Source organism: Carassius auratus, chromosome 17 (genome assembly GCF_003368295.1).
Source record: "Carassius auratus strain Wakin chromosome 17, ASM336829v1, whole genome shotgun sequence".
Taxonomy (NCBI): Eukaryota; Metazoa; Chordata; class Actinopteri; order Cypriniformes; family Cyprinidae; genus Carassius; species Carassius auratus.
In genome coordinates this window covers 7,502,402-7,516,155 of record NC_039259.1, presented here as the reverse complement: position 1 = coordinate 7,516,155, position 13,754 = coordinate 7,502,402, and the positions used below count along the sequence as shown (strand labels likewise).

Genomic DNA, 13,754 nt, shown 5'->3' with positions numbered 1-13,754 from the left:
TTACTCCTGTTTTCTACTCTACAGACGTGAATTTACTTTTCCTTCAGCCTGAGGTTTATTCATTACACTTTTGGGTGGGAAAGGGCTTTTATATTTGCAATAAATAAAACTTATTATATTTCTTAAATATGAGACACCAATGTTTCAGAAGTTTAGGACAGAATAGGACACAATGCTTATTTGATCACTGTTTTATTTCCTATTTGGGTTTAATGTATAGGCTTTATTTATTTTAAGATTAACTCTTCCCCCCCCCCCAAGGCACTGTTATATGCCAGTGTTTCATGTAGCTATGCAAAGATTAGATGTTAAAAACAGCGTCATAGCTATTTAAATATTTCTTATGACTTTAAATCTGTATTAAAAGAGGTGCTAATGTCTGAATTTGAGGCATCTGTGCTTTAAAATTACTACTGTAAGGTTAACCCTGCCTGTTTGAAAATTATTAACAGTTAAAAACATTCGTTATAGGTTTAGAAATGTCAGTTGCATTACTTAAAAAAACCACTGAAATAGTTACACTGTTTATTACATTTTAAATAGAGTAACTTTGTAACCTACAGTACAGTATTACATTTGCAAAGTAACCTTCCCAACACCGTCTGTTCATTTAGAGATCACAGTTTGATCATTCTTGTCTTCTTTATTTTCAAGATCCGAGGTAAATTATACATTGTCGCATTCAATATGGCTATTTCAGTCATGCACAATGATAATCTGACTACAAGTAAAGCCCTTTAAGATTATACAAAGCACATAATCAGCACCTGAGATTATCATTGTGATTAGACACTGTTTATGTGTTCTTGTTCCCAACCACAATCACAGAAATTGAAATAATTTCTAAAGCAGAATCCCCTGTTATTTGTTGTGTATAACTGTTGCGGATGGTTAGGACAAAATCTGTGATTAGCATAAAACCTTTTTATTGTGAGGCTACTCTGATTACTAATATTAAATGTGATCTTTTAAACAGTAGCATCTTGTAAGTAGTACAGTAATACACATTTCTCTGCCTTGTGTTGTGACAGAGGACATCAAGTAATGGCCTCTCGTGGCTCTTAGCTTTTATTTGAAACCAGTCAAACATGAGCGCTAATGAAGATATTGAGTATGCTAAATCCTCTGTGTACTCCGTTGTTTGACAGTCAGGCTTCAAACAGTCAACTCAGAGGTGATCATGTTTCTCATCAAACGCAGACTAACAGAACAGATCCAAATCACAGGATCCTCACACTGATCAGCATTACAAAGGCCTTTCCTCTGAAGAGAGAAAGCAGTGAGAAGGTAGGCTAGAATACCTTGCTGAAGAATGTTCTGGAATTGGTTTTGTTTGAGCCAGGCCTGGACCTGTTCCTGCAGAGACGGATCATCTCTCACAGCTGGATTCCCACCGTCCACTTCATCCTTTAACAGCAAAACAACACAGCTTGAGACAAGTTCTGGCTCTCTTTCCTTTTCTGAGAAGGGCTAAAAAGCTGTTATGATCACACCGAAGGCTCCTAAAGAAAATGTGAAGATGAAGGAAAGCAACAGTTGCATACCAGACAGCTTCAGACGGGGGAGGGACGTCAGAGAGAGACAGCGCTCACACACACACACACACACACCCGCAGCATTACACATGGCATTACTCATCCATGTACACAAAAGACACACCTTCTCACTGTACACACACTCAAGACTGGAAATTACGTAACGGTAGTGTGTGAGGGATATTTAAGCCGAACTGCAGCTGAACTCCCATAAGCTCTGCCTGTTACACACACACACACACACACACACAGCAAATAAACACAGGAAACAGAGGCTACATATCATTTCCAATAAGTATTACATCACACATGTCTCTCTTTCTGTCATTTCCATTCAGTACGCTACAGAGATCACGAGTCCTGACATGCCATGCCTGACAGCACACCTGTAAACACACTCCCACACACACACACACACACACACACACACACGCTCTACTCGCCTCGCCTTTACAAGTTTATCTCTTACTCGAGTAAGTCAGTTTTTTGTTTGTGACAATAGCTGATATATGTATATACGAATGTATAAGAAAAAGAAAATTACTGTTACAAATTAATACATTATATATTAATAAATAGTATCAATGTGTTATATAATATATATAATTATTTATAATTATCAATATAACTGTCAGTTATTAAATATATTTTATTTATATATAATATTATTCAAAAATAGCATTCAAGTAATAGGTTTTATGATCAAATATATAATTATTTTATTGCATTTATTATTTATAATCAATTATTAAAATAATTCTTAATATAAAAGTAGATATTATATGACTCTATTCTAATTCTATTCTTAAAAAAACTACTTGTTTTTTATTATTTAATTTGTTATACAATTAACAAAAGCAAGCTCTAGCTTGCTCTATTCGTTTTCTAGTCTATCGGTTTTCTTTTTATTATATAATAAAAAAAAAAAACCTTGCTACGTGTGCTGTGTTAAGCTAACAGAGACTTGTTATAGCACTTACATGTCATTGCTCTTTTGTTGATTTTAATTGCCTCCACTGTCCTCATGTGTAAGTCACTTTGGATAAAAGCGTCTGCTAAATGACTACATGTAAATGTAGAATTTATCATAATTAGAAAATATATTTATTTAAATACTATATATTATTAAAACTTAATTAATTAATCAAAGCAATGTGAATTGATATAATGAGTGGAGGAGTTAAAGGGATAGTTCACCCAAAAATGAAAATTATCTCATTAATATCTCACCCTCATGTCGTTCCAAACCAGTAAGACCTCCGTTTACCTTCGGAAAAGAGTTTAAAATATTTGACTCGACTCGTGAATGCGTCAATCGTTCGTTCGTTATCTGGCTCGGCTCGGTGTTCATCTTCAGTTCTCTCTTCACAGCAGTTCAGTCAGTGTACTGTTTGAGTAAATGCATTACTCCGGGATATTGGTTTGTTTGAACTCAGAGGGAGTGTCAGAAACATTTAAAAAGTTAACAGCTTAAGTCATTTGTGGATTAATGCGTATTAGAGATGCGCACCGTTTAAAACGATTGAGTTCAATTTGGTGAACTGGTTCAAAAAGATCCGGTTACATCGAATGATTCGTTCGCGAACTGGACATCACAAACTGCTTTGTTTTGAACTCTCTCTCACAACAGACACGGAAGAAAAGCGATGTTGAATAAAGTCGTAGTTTTTGCTATTTTTGGACCAAAATGTATTTTCGATGCTTCAGCAAATTCTAACTGACCCTCTGATGTCACATGGACTACTTTGATGATGTTTTTCTTACCTTTCTGGACATGGACAGTAGACCGTACACACAGCTTCAATGGAGGGACTGAGAGCTCTCGGACTAAATCTAAAATACCTTAAACTGTGTTCAGAAGATAAACGGAGGTCTCACGGGTTTGGAACGACATGAAGGGTGAGATATTGATGACATAATTTAGATTTTTCTGTGAACTAACCTTTTAAAGAAGACTTCCACTGATATTTTTATTGTGGAAAAAGCAGTCAAATTCAATCACTCTCTCTCTCTGTCCATCAGTCTTCACCTGGCTAGTCTAATGTCTCGGTCCAATTTCACCTCTGTGACTCATATACAACTGACCCCCGAGTCATTATCATCATATTCCCTCTCTTTCTCTCTTTTTCTCACACACACACACACACACACACACACACTTGTGTACAGAGGCTCAGGTACAGGGAAGAGAAATCTTTCACAGCAATACTGTGAACTGTTGTGACTTCCAATGACAGAAATAGCCAAACTAAAGAAACAAATGTGACCCTAGAGCACAAAACCGGTCATAAGCAGCACATGCATATTTGTAGCATTAGCCAAAAATACACTGTATGGGTCAAAATTATCAATATTTATTTTATGCCAAAACCCAGTAGGATATTAAGTAAATATCAAGGTCCGTGAGGATATTTTGTACATTTCCTACCGTAAATACAATAAAACTGATTGAGTTGAAATTGATTAGTAATATGCATTGCCAAGAACTTCATTTGGATAGGACAATTAGGTTTATTAGGAATGAGCAATATTTGGCCATGAATATTAGAGCATGAATTTTGCTTAATATCCTAATGAACTTTGGCATAAAAAAACAACAACAATAATTTTGACCCATACAGTGTATTGTTGTTTACTGCTACAAATATACCCCAGCGACTTGGTTTTGTGTTCCAGGATGCAATATTGTGATACATATTGTAATTGTGAAGCAAAAACTACTTCTAGAGTGATGTAAGATTTTGGTCATCCCACCCCTAAACATTATTAACAAGAGCTCACCGCAGTGGAGCAACGGGATCTGCTGCTGCCCAGCTGTGTGGGTGCGATCAACGTGTGTGTGTGTGTAAAGAATTCTAATAATATCAGTGTGTGTGTGTGTGTGTGTGTGTGAGTAAAAGATAGAGCGAGCGGCCATCTCTGATTACTATCTGCCCTTGCATAGCAAACAGAAGGCGGTGTGTGTGTGTGTAAGTGAGCAGACTGCATCAGAGAGGGAACGAGAGAGAAGGAGAGAGAAAGAGTGTGTGTTTGTGTGTGTGTATTACTCATCCGTGCTTCAGTTCTCAGGACGAAGGGAAGACATGATTTATTCATTTACCCGCAGGCAGGTTTTGATCTCTCTCTCTCTCTCTCCGGCTCAGACTGTCTTTCTTGTCTCGCTCACACAAACATACACAGTCTCTCTCTGTCTCTCTCTCCCCCGCTGTTTCTGTGCCTCTCTCACCTCACACTATTTCTCTCTTTGACAAACACACACACACACACACAGCTCTGCTTCACTGGCCTTTAGGAGGAGGAATGAAAGAGGAGATAATAAGACGGGGGGATGAGGGAGGTGTGATTGGAGAGTGTGTTATGTGGGCAGGATGAAGGGCAAATTAGGCTAACGATGATGGTAAGGTTAATTAGTGTTAATTAGCGTGCTACAGCGTGGCTTTCTTTGATTGGTGGGCTGGTTTCCTGCTTTTAAAGTTCTCTAAACAATCTGAAATTCACTCACTCAATCAAACACACACACAGTGTGGAACACACACACACACACACACACACACTGTCGCAATCTGATTAACTCCTAAACATACACACATAAACAAGCAAGTTTTAAACACACACACCTCAGCTGACCAAAACAAAAAAAGATGACAGAGAAACACAGTGACACACTCCAGAGGACGTGAAGGAACACAGCGCTGAGAAAATGAGATCTATTAAAAAAGCGTTTAATTTTACTCTGTTTATTCTTTATCTAATTCAGCAGCACATTTGGATATTTTAACTACAGATCATCTGTCACTGTGAAGGCTGTGTTAACATTCATGTCTGTCATGATGACAGCTACTTTACCCACAAGAGCATCACATTATCTCCATTTACGGTAATAAGACTGAACCCTGGTCTTGAATATCCCAGGTAAAGTACAAGCTGTAGTTCACACAGTAGAGTATGATGCTAACAATACCAAGGTCAAGAGTCTGGTTCCTAGGGAATGCATGAACTGATATTGAATGCAGTGAGAGTGGCACTGGACGTAAGCATCTACCAGCTGCATATGTAATCAAATGGAAACTGAAGCCTTATTAACAACATGCATGACATTCTGTTGACTGCCGAAGGCAATCATTCAGACTCGTACCTCAGAGTGTAAAAACACAGGAATATGTTGACAGTTATGCACTTACTATATATGGGTTCAATAGTTAAGCTTATCTTGAGCTTAACCCTCTAATATTCCTGTAGTTTTTAGGCAGTTTATTAATATTCCTGTAGTTTTGTAGGCAGCATATAATTTTAGAGTACATGACTTCAAAGCAAGCAGATTTAATGTTAGGCCATTATACAACAGTTTAATATTATTATAAAACACAAGTAAAAAAAAAACTGACTACAGTACTTCCAAAAGTTTGGGATCAGTAATACATTTTGAATTAAATTAAATCTTGCAAGGAGGCATTAAAATGTATAAAAAGTAAAGACTTTTAAATTGTTACAAAAACTTGCAATTCAAATAAATGTTGTACTTTCTATTCATCAAAGAAGCCTGAAACAACAGTATCAAGATTTCAACAAAAATATTAAGCATTCATCTTCAACAGAAATAATAAGAAATCAGCTTGGTATTAAATGATCTCTAAAGAATCATGTGACAGTGAAATCTGGCCTGATTCAACTTATGTCAAACTATATTAAAAATGTTATTACACTTATTTCTATACTGACTAATCATAATAACTGCGTTTACTGTATTTTTGATCAAATAAATGCAGCCTTGATGAGCATAAAAACCTAAAATGTGATTTTTTCAGTGTATGGCACAAGCAGCAGTTGTCCATTAGCCACAGGTTGGAAACCACTAAAAAAAAGCAAGAACAGTGATATTATATTGACCACTAACATCATGGCCAACTTTCTAATATCTAATCAGCAATATTATTCTGTTTTACTTGGAAATATGTCGCTCTACAGAAAATAAATTCTTGACTTCAAAGCATATTTAAAAATACTGATATATTGTAGTCTATACTGTATTTATGTAGTAAATATGAAGATAGCCTGTAAACAGATTAGTTGTAACAAACTTACGGAGCTACGAAATGTGTTATGACAGTAATAGTGGACACATTGTAATATTTGATATAAACCCAACTGGACTGAACAGAAATGATGGATGCTATGGTTGTATTTGTATTTTTAGAAACCAAAATACACCATTGCTTTTCGTCATCAGTCACGGTTTGGTTTTGAGGTTTAGTGGTGGTTTAATTCCAGTTTCCTAGTTCTGTCTGATCTTTTCCTCCAGTGGTTTCTATGTTCTACAGGAGGGGAGAGGTGAGACGAGACGAGAGAGACAGACAGGACGGGGACGGGCTGATAGAGTCACACGAAGAGTGAGATGACCTCAGACTAGCGCTCAGCCAAAGCATCACCACGGCAACATGTGCAAGAGAGACATCGGCTGATCCAACTATTGCATCAGGAAGAGAGAGATGGGGGGGGGGGGAGCATACAGATTACTGAGAAGAATGAGCTAGTATGATTGTAGCAGCTTGTGTTTGTGTGTGTACAGACAAAAATCATAGCTGGAGAGAGCATGAAGAGAACAAACAAGCTTGTGCTCCTTCCTCCGGCGAGAACAGCAACACACACACACACACACACACACCCAGAGAGAGATACAGAGGGTTAGAAATAGATGATGCCGGAAAGTGCTTCATTGAATTCAAATTTGAGAGTAGAGAGAGCAGGAAAGAGAGGGAGATGTGTGTGTTTGAGAGAGGAGAGACAGAAAGGCTTGATTGAGAGGGACAGAGAGAGAGAGAGAGAGAGAGAGAGGTGTAGAGGGAGAGTGATGAAGTAGATGAGATAATGACAAACAGAGGAGAGCGAGGGAGGAAGAGAGGGAGGGAGGGAGGATAGAGTCTCAGACTGACACACACACACAGAAAGAGTGCTCATAAAAATCAATGCAGGAGTCTGAAGACCTGTCCTTCAGTAAGAGAAGAACTACAAGTGCTGGATCAGAGAGCGAGAGAGAGGCGCTCTTACTGCTTAAATGAGAAAACCTGTACTATATCACTGACAGATCAACAGAAATATCTACAAAGCAGATCACAGGTTTCAATAATCATCATTTAAAGCTGAAGACAGTGTTTTTTCCCCTTTAAAACACCTTCTCTTATGCTTTACTGATGCAGCATTTCAGCCACTGGCCTGAGTTTGGGGTGAAACTGCCCGATTCCCTGACCAATATAGGGGAGATACACACACACACACACACACACACACACACACACATATATATATATATATATATAGAAGAAGAAACTGGTTTTAAAATTATATTTTTGGTCATAATTGTTTACACAAAAGGCACAGAAATTACAAACTTTAACTTAAACTGTATGAGAGGGTCATGTTGTCCTCCATATTACCATATGAACACACTGTACATGACATGAATGTTTTATAAATAAAAAAGTTATCTAAATTCATTTGTACATTTTGTTACAAATAATTTTCTCTAACAACATGGTAATCAACATCCAACTCATCAAATCCCAATGAACAAACTACTGATGCACCCATGCTGAAAATGTGGCTTATACCAATATTCAATATTGATTGATAAGTGAAAGTTGGATCAATACAGTTGGATAAAAGTTGGATCAATAATCAACAGAGAAGAGTGGAATACAACAGCATTGAACACTGAGTTGAGTATAACAGAACAGAACAGGACAGTAGAACAGAATAGAACATACAGCATAAAGTATAGCATAGAACATAGTCAAATACAGTAGAAAACAAAGATAATAGAATAATAATGGAAAAGTGCAGCACAGTGGAATAAAACAATAGAAGACTGTAATAGTGGAGTGGAGAAGAGTGGTGTACAGTAAAGTAAGAGAAATAAGGGTATATATACATATATATTAGGGGTGTGCAGCGAAGCCAGTATTTGTATCTGTATCGATCACAAAATTATTCGGATTTGTATCTGTATTCCGATAAAACCGGAAGTAGGCGGAGCTTGAACCAGAACGTCGTACAGTATTTGATTTATGGTTTTATATTTTTTTCATAGTTATCACTGAACAAATATGCAGTTTTCTTTTTCTTTTTTTATGATTATAACATTTAGCCTATTTAAACATCTTCTAAAAGTCGGCACTAATTTCATTTTATAGTCAGTGCTACGAGATGTAGTTTGGTTGTGCTTCGAGCAAAGTAAGATCGAGTCCCAGTTTGGGGACCTTTCATGATCCAATAGATAGATATTTAAGTATCTGAATTAAAACAGTAAGGGTTCCTACGCAATTTAGAAATATGGAAATTGATTTAAGTAATTTCCAGGAAATGCATGAAAAAAGGCAACTGCAACACTGCTATTTTATTTGTGCTTATTTCATTCTTAAACTCATTTAGCTACATTGAACACTTGTTACTGCGTTGTAATTTTAGAGGACTATGTAAAACAACCTGAATTCCTTTGGCTCACCGGTTCCTGCAGAGTTAAGTATTTCACTTAAGTAATTTGCAGGTCAGGAAAAACTATGGGGGAAAAAAAGAGAACAGAGTGTATAAAACTATTTCGACTATTTGCCCTATTCAGTGTTCTAAAATATAAAATTAATAATTTCTACAAATACATTTATCATACAAGTAGGAAGATTTCATGACAAACATTTAGTGAATGAATTAATCCAAGACTAACATTTCATTATGCAGAACTATTTAAACGAGTCGTTTTTTAACTTCACTAAACATGCCACGCAAACCAGCAAAAGTTAAGGAAGCAAACATGTGGGCCTAGTAGAAAATATATCTATTTAAGTTGATTATTAGCCTATACTCTTCACAGAGTGCTCGTTTGGTTTTTGAGAGACAGAGACGTGCAGAGACGGCAACGTGGCTATTTGATTGGCAGTCGCACTGTGCTTATTCATTCATGTATCATACCGTAGCCTATAAGATTTAAATAGTAGAACAAATAGTAGAACGTGACAGATGTAATATTTTAGGTAATATCAGCCCTACTCTTGCCAAGTTCTGATTTCTGAGAGATGCACAGAGACGCAACAGCAATGCGGTGTTTGCGCTCTTTTCATTCATAAAGTTTACGTTCATTTACTTCACACACTCATTGAGTGAATTGAGAGGTTTGTGTAAAATATTACACTGATCCCTTGGCACACCTGTGAATCTAGTAACACCAGACTGTGCTGCAGCCTCAGCCGAATATTCGGGCAGAATTATTCTTTATCCATTATTCATTTTTGAAGACATTATTCGTGCCTTTCCGAATAAGGTATTCAGCTTTGGGCACACCCCTAATATATATATACATATATAATGAAAATTATATGTATAAAAATGTATTATGTGTATGAAAATATGTACACATATGAAAATACTGATGTTCTAATCATTTTGTCATTTTGGCCACCAAATATACATATATACAGTGCCCTGGAACAGTAAAGACAAAATTGATGTTTGCCGTGGAGTCAAGACATTTGCAGATAGGATTAAAAGATGAATATGAGACAAAGCTTGAGAAGGTCAAATTTTATTAGCTGTTTCTTCACATAAATGTTTTACCAAATAAAAAGGACCGCACTTTTAGAGTTCAGATCTGATGTAAGCACAAGTATTGGAACAGTTGAACTTGAGACAGATTAACGATTAAAAACTATTATTATGTTGCAGATACCTTGCATGCAATCAGAGCAGTGAGTCTTTGACCCTGTTCCCAAACTCTACTGGCTGTTGCAAACTCTAATCTTGGCTTTATATTTTTGGTGCTGGTCAGAGGTTTGCATCTTGCTGTGTAGTTTCTGTAATTCTGTGTCAAAGTCTCCTGCGGACTTGTAAATTGACAGAGCATCACCCCAGCTTTCTGGAGGTTGTTGGTGATTTTAAGACATGTATCTTGAGGTTCATTTTCACAGCTTTTATGATTTTTTATGATTTGTCTGTCATCAACTACTGTTGTTTTTCTCAGCCGATCAGGTCATTCTTGGTTGCTGATGTTGTCGCTGATTTCTCCATGCCCTTTTAGTTTTTGCCTTAGCTTTAATTGACTTCCTCTTTTCTTTTAGCATCCAAATTGCTTGTTATTTTCTCAAAGTCAGCCCCATCCACTTCATCCTGGTGTGTGTGTGTCATCATTGAATGCAAGACTTAGAATGCAAAAGCAATGGATAAAACTGATACGACACATTCCCTGCTTTTAATATCTGAAGAATTAATGCAACAGAACACAGATGAAACTCTGTAAGTGCTGATCTTCTTAGCTGGTAAAACATTTATGTGTTGAAACACCCAGTATTAAAATGTGACATTCTGTAGTTTTGTCTCATATTCATCTTTGAATTTAACAAAATATAAACAAAAGAGTGGATAAGAGTGAAAGTGTAAATTAAATTAAATATAACTGTGTATGTGTGTGAAACAGAGATGGAAAGCAGCTTGTGTGTGTGTGTGTGTGTGTGTGCGTGTGTGTGTGTGTGTGTGTGAGTGTGTGTGTGAGTGTGTGTGTGTGTGTGTGGACTGTGTGTGGCTGACTCACAGCCGAGTGTCTTTCTCACCACAGCCTCAAAAGGGAAAGTGTTCCACAGAGTCTAATGGAAACCACTCTGCCTGCTTTTCCCTTCAGTAAGCCTCTCCTCCTCTCACTTACTTCAGTCTATCTCTGTCATACACAAGAACACACACACTCACTCACGCAGGCAAACACACTGTTTGGAGCTTCCTAAAAACAGCTGCACTGTTCCCATTTCAGCTCAACAGGTCAACAGTGCTTAACCCTTCCTTCTACACACACACACACACACTCTCTCATTACTCGTCTGCTCACATACTTTCTCACACACACACACACACACACACACACACCCTCCACAGGCCCCTTAACATGTGCTAAGTAAAAACACAGCTTTGAGTTGTCAAGGAAACAGCAATAAATACACATGGTCCTCTGTCCATGCTCCATTTTCCCTGATAGATCTCTCTCAGACTTTCTCTCCACCTTTATCTCTCTCTCTCTCTCTCTCTCTCTCAGGCTGCTCAGTAATTCACTCACGTCTCAGAGCTCAACATTCAGAGCTGTGGGTAACAGAGCAGTGGGGAGAAACACAGTATAGTAAGTAGAGCAAAGAGTAAAGTTGAACATAAAGGAAACAGAATAGAAGAGTAGAATACATCAGCATTGAATAGTACAAAGAAGAACAGATTAATAGTGGAAATAGAACAGAAGAGCAAAGCACAAACAGACCAGAATAAAACTGTGTACTGTCAAGTACAGTGGAACAGAATAGAACAGAATAGAATAATATACTGATAAAGTGAAATAGAATAGATTAAACTACAACAGAACAGTTGAATAGAGTGGAGTAGAGTAAAAAGAACAGAAGTACATTATAGAAGAACAGAATAAAAGAGTATTTCATAAAATATAGTGTGTTAGAATATAATAGTAAAAAATTTATAAAAAGGCAAAGTGGAGAACAGCAGAATAACAGAAAAGAGTAAAGTACAATAGAATGGAAAACAATACAGTGTAGTAGAAGCAAGGTAGATAGGAGAACAATACAATTTTTATAATATAGAGTAGCATAAAATAGAGTTGAGTGGAGCACATTAAAATATAATAAGAGTGCAACACAATAAAAAAGCAAAAAGTGGGCAAGAAAATAACAGTAGAATATAACAGTGGAGTACAGTAGAAATAAAAAGGAAAGAAGATAATAAAAATAACAGAGCGGAGTAAAGAGTGGAGTAAAGCAGAATAGATAGAATGGAGAAGAACTGAACAGAATACAGTAGAAAATAACAGAATAAATGAGCACAGTGGAGTGCAAAAGAGGGCAATAACAACGCACAAAATAAAATTTAACTGATTAAGAGTAGAATTAAATAGAACAGAACAGAATAAGGCAGAAAACTAGCATAAATGGTACAAACGGGTACATTCCACACAAAAGAATGTAGTAAAGTACAGTTGCACAGAATTAGAATGGAATTCAATAGAACAGAGTAAAGTTCAGTAGAATAGAACAGAAAACAGAAGGTGGGATCAGAGTAGAGAAGGGTTGTGGTTTAGAGGCTGTTTCTCACAGAAATGACAGAACTGCAGTATTCTAACATCAGTGTCACGTGCCTGTGCTCTCTCTCTCTCTCTCTAATGCTTCCCCTCCCTCTGCCTTGTGTTTCTTTCTCACAGCCTCAGTTCCCTCTCCACACACACACACTCAGATGAAAGAGAGGGGCTCTCTCTTTTATCATCCATCCACAGGCATCAGAGACCGGGAGTGATGAAATGATGCAGTGGGATGTGTGTGTGTGTTTCTCCACAGCTCACGGTGAATGTAAACTGTTTTAACACAGAGAGCTACAGTCCTGTGTGTCATAGTGCCTTCTCCTGCACTAAATGATGTGATTGCGGCATGTGATTATGATAAACAAACACAGCCTGCAGGAGTATGTAAAGAGTGAGGAGCATGTGTCTACGGCTAATTACACACCCCTTACAAAAACACACACTCACACACTGCCGAATTCACTGTTAGAATAAGCTCTAAAACACTTTAAAACTAATATACATCACACACTACAAAATATATTTAACCCCTTCAGCACACCCTGGACTGTGCAAACTACGAAAGTAGTACTCCATGCTCTAACCTGAAAATAAGAAATGTTGCTCTTTCTTTGCTCTTCCCCAAACTTTACTAAATTGATGTGGCTTCAACATTTATTGTTCGACATTCAACAATAAATATAATGTCATGAAAAAGTTCATTTGTTTCAGTAATTCAATTCAAATTGTGAAACTCGTGGATTTAATAAATTCAATGCACACAGACTGAAGTAGAGTTAGGTCCCAAAAAGCAATAAATCCATTTTGATTAATTTGAGTAAAAAATGTGTTTTCTTTCCAAGGATGTGGCAAGATGAAAACCACTATTTTCGGTTTCAAACTTTACGCAGCATCTTTAGGTTATATTTGATTTTCAATGATTTATTATAACATTTTATAATTTTTTCCCCAAAATGCAATAAATCCATTGAATCCATATGAAAGTCATTTCATAGTAACATAGTAAGCTGATCCACATATGACAGCCTCTGAACTTGGTCAATGCTAATCATACAAGCACTGGACTTAAACTTACTGTCTAGAGTGCGTGGAATGGTGCTTTATGATTGGTTGTTAGA

General features: G+C 36.9%; 1 protein-coding gene across 1 annotated transcript in view; it reads right to left on the bottom strand.

Annotated features, from left to right (window-relative positions):
• The window catches only part of jmjd1ca (jumonji domain containing 1Ca), a 63,928-nt gene that overhangs the window by 17,845 nt on the left and 32,329 nt on the right, over positions 1–13,754 (bottom strand). Inside the window, exon 4 of the mRNA XM_026285505.1 lies at positions 1,302–1,407. Within this exon, the coding sequence (XP_026141290.1) occupies positions 1,302–1,407 (106 nt within the window). The remainder of the gene's footprint in view (positions 1–1,301; positions 1,408–13,754) is intronic.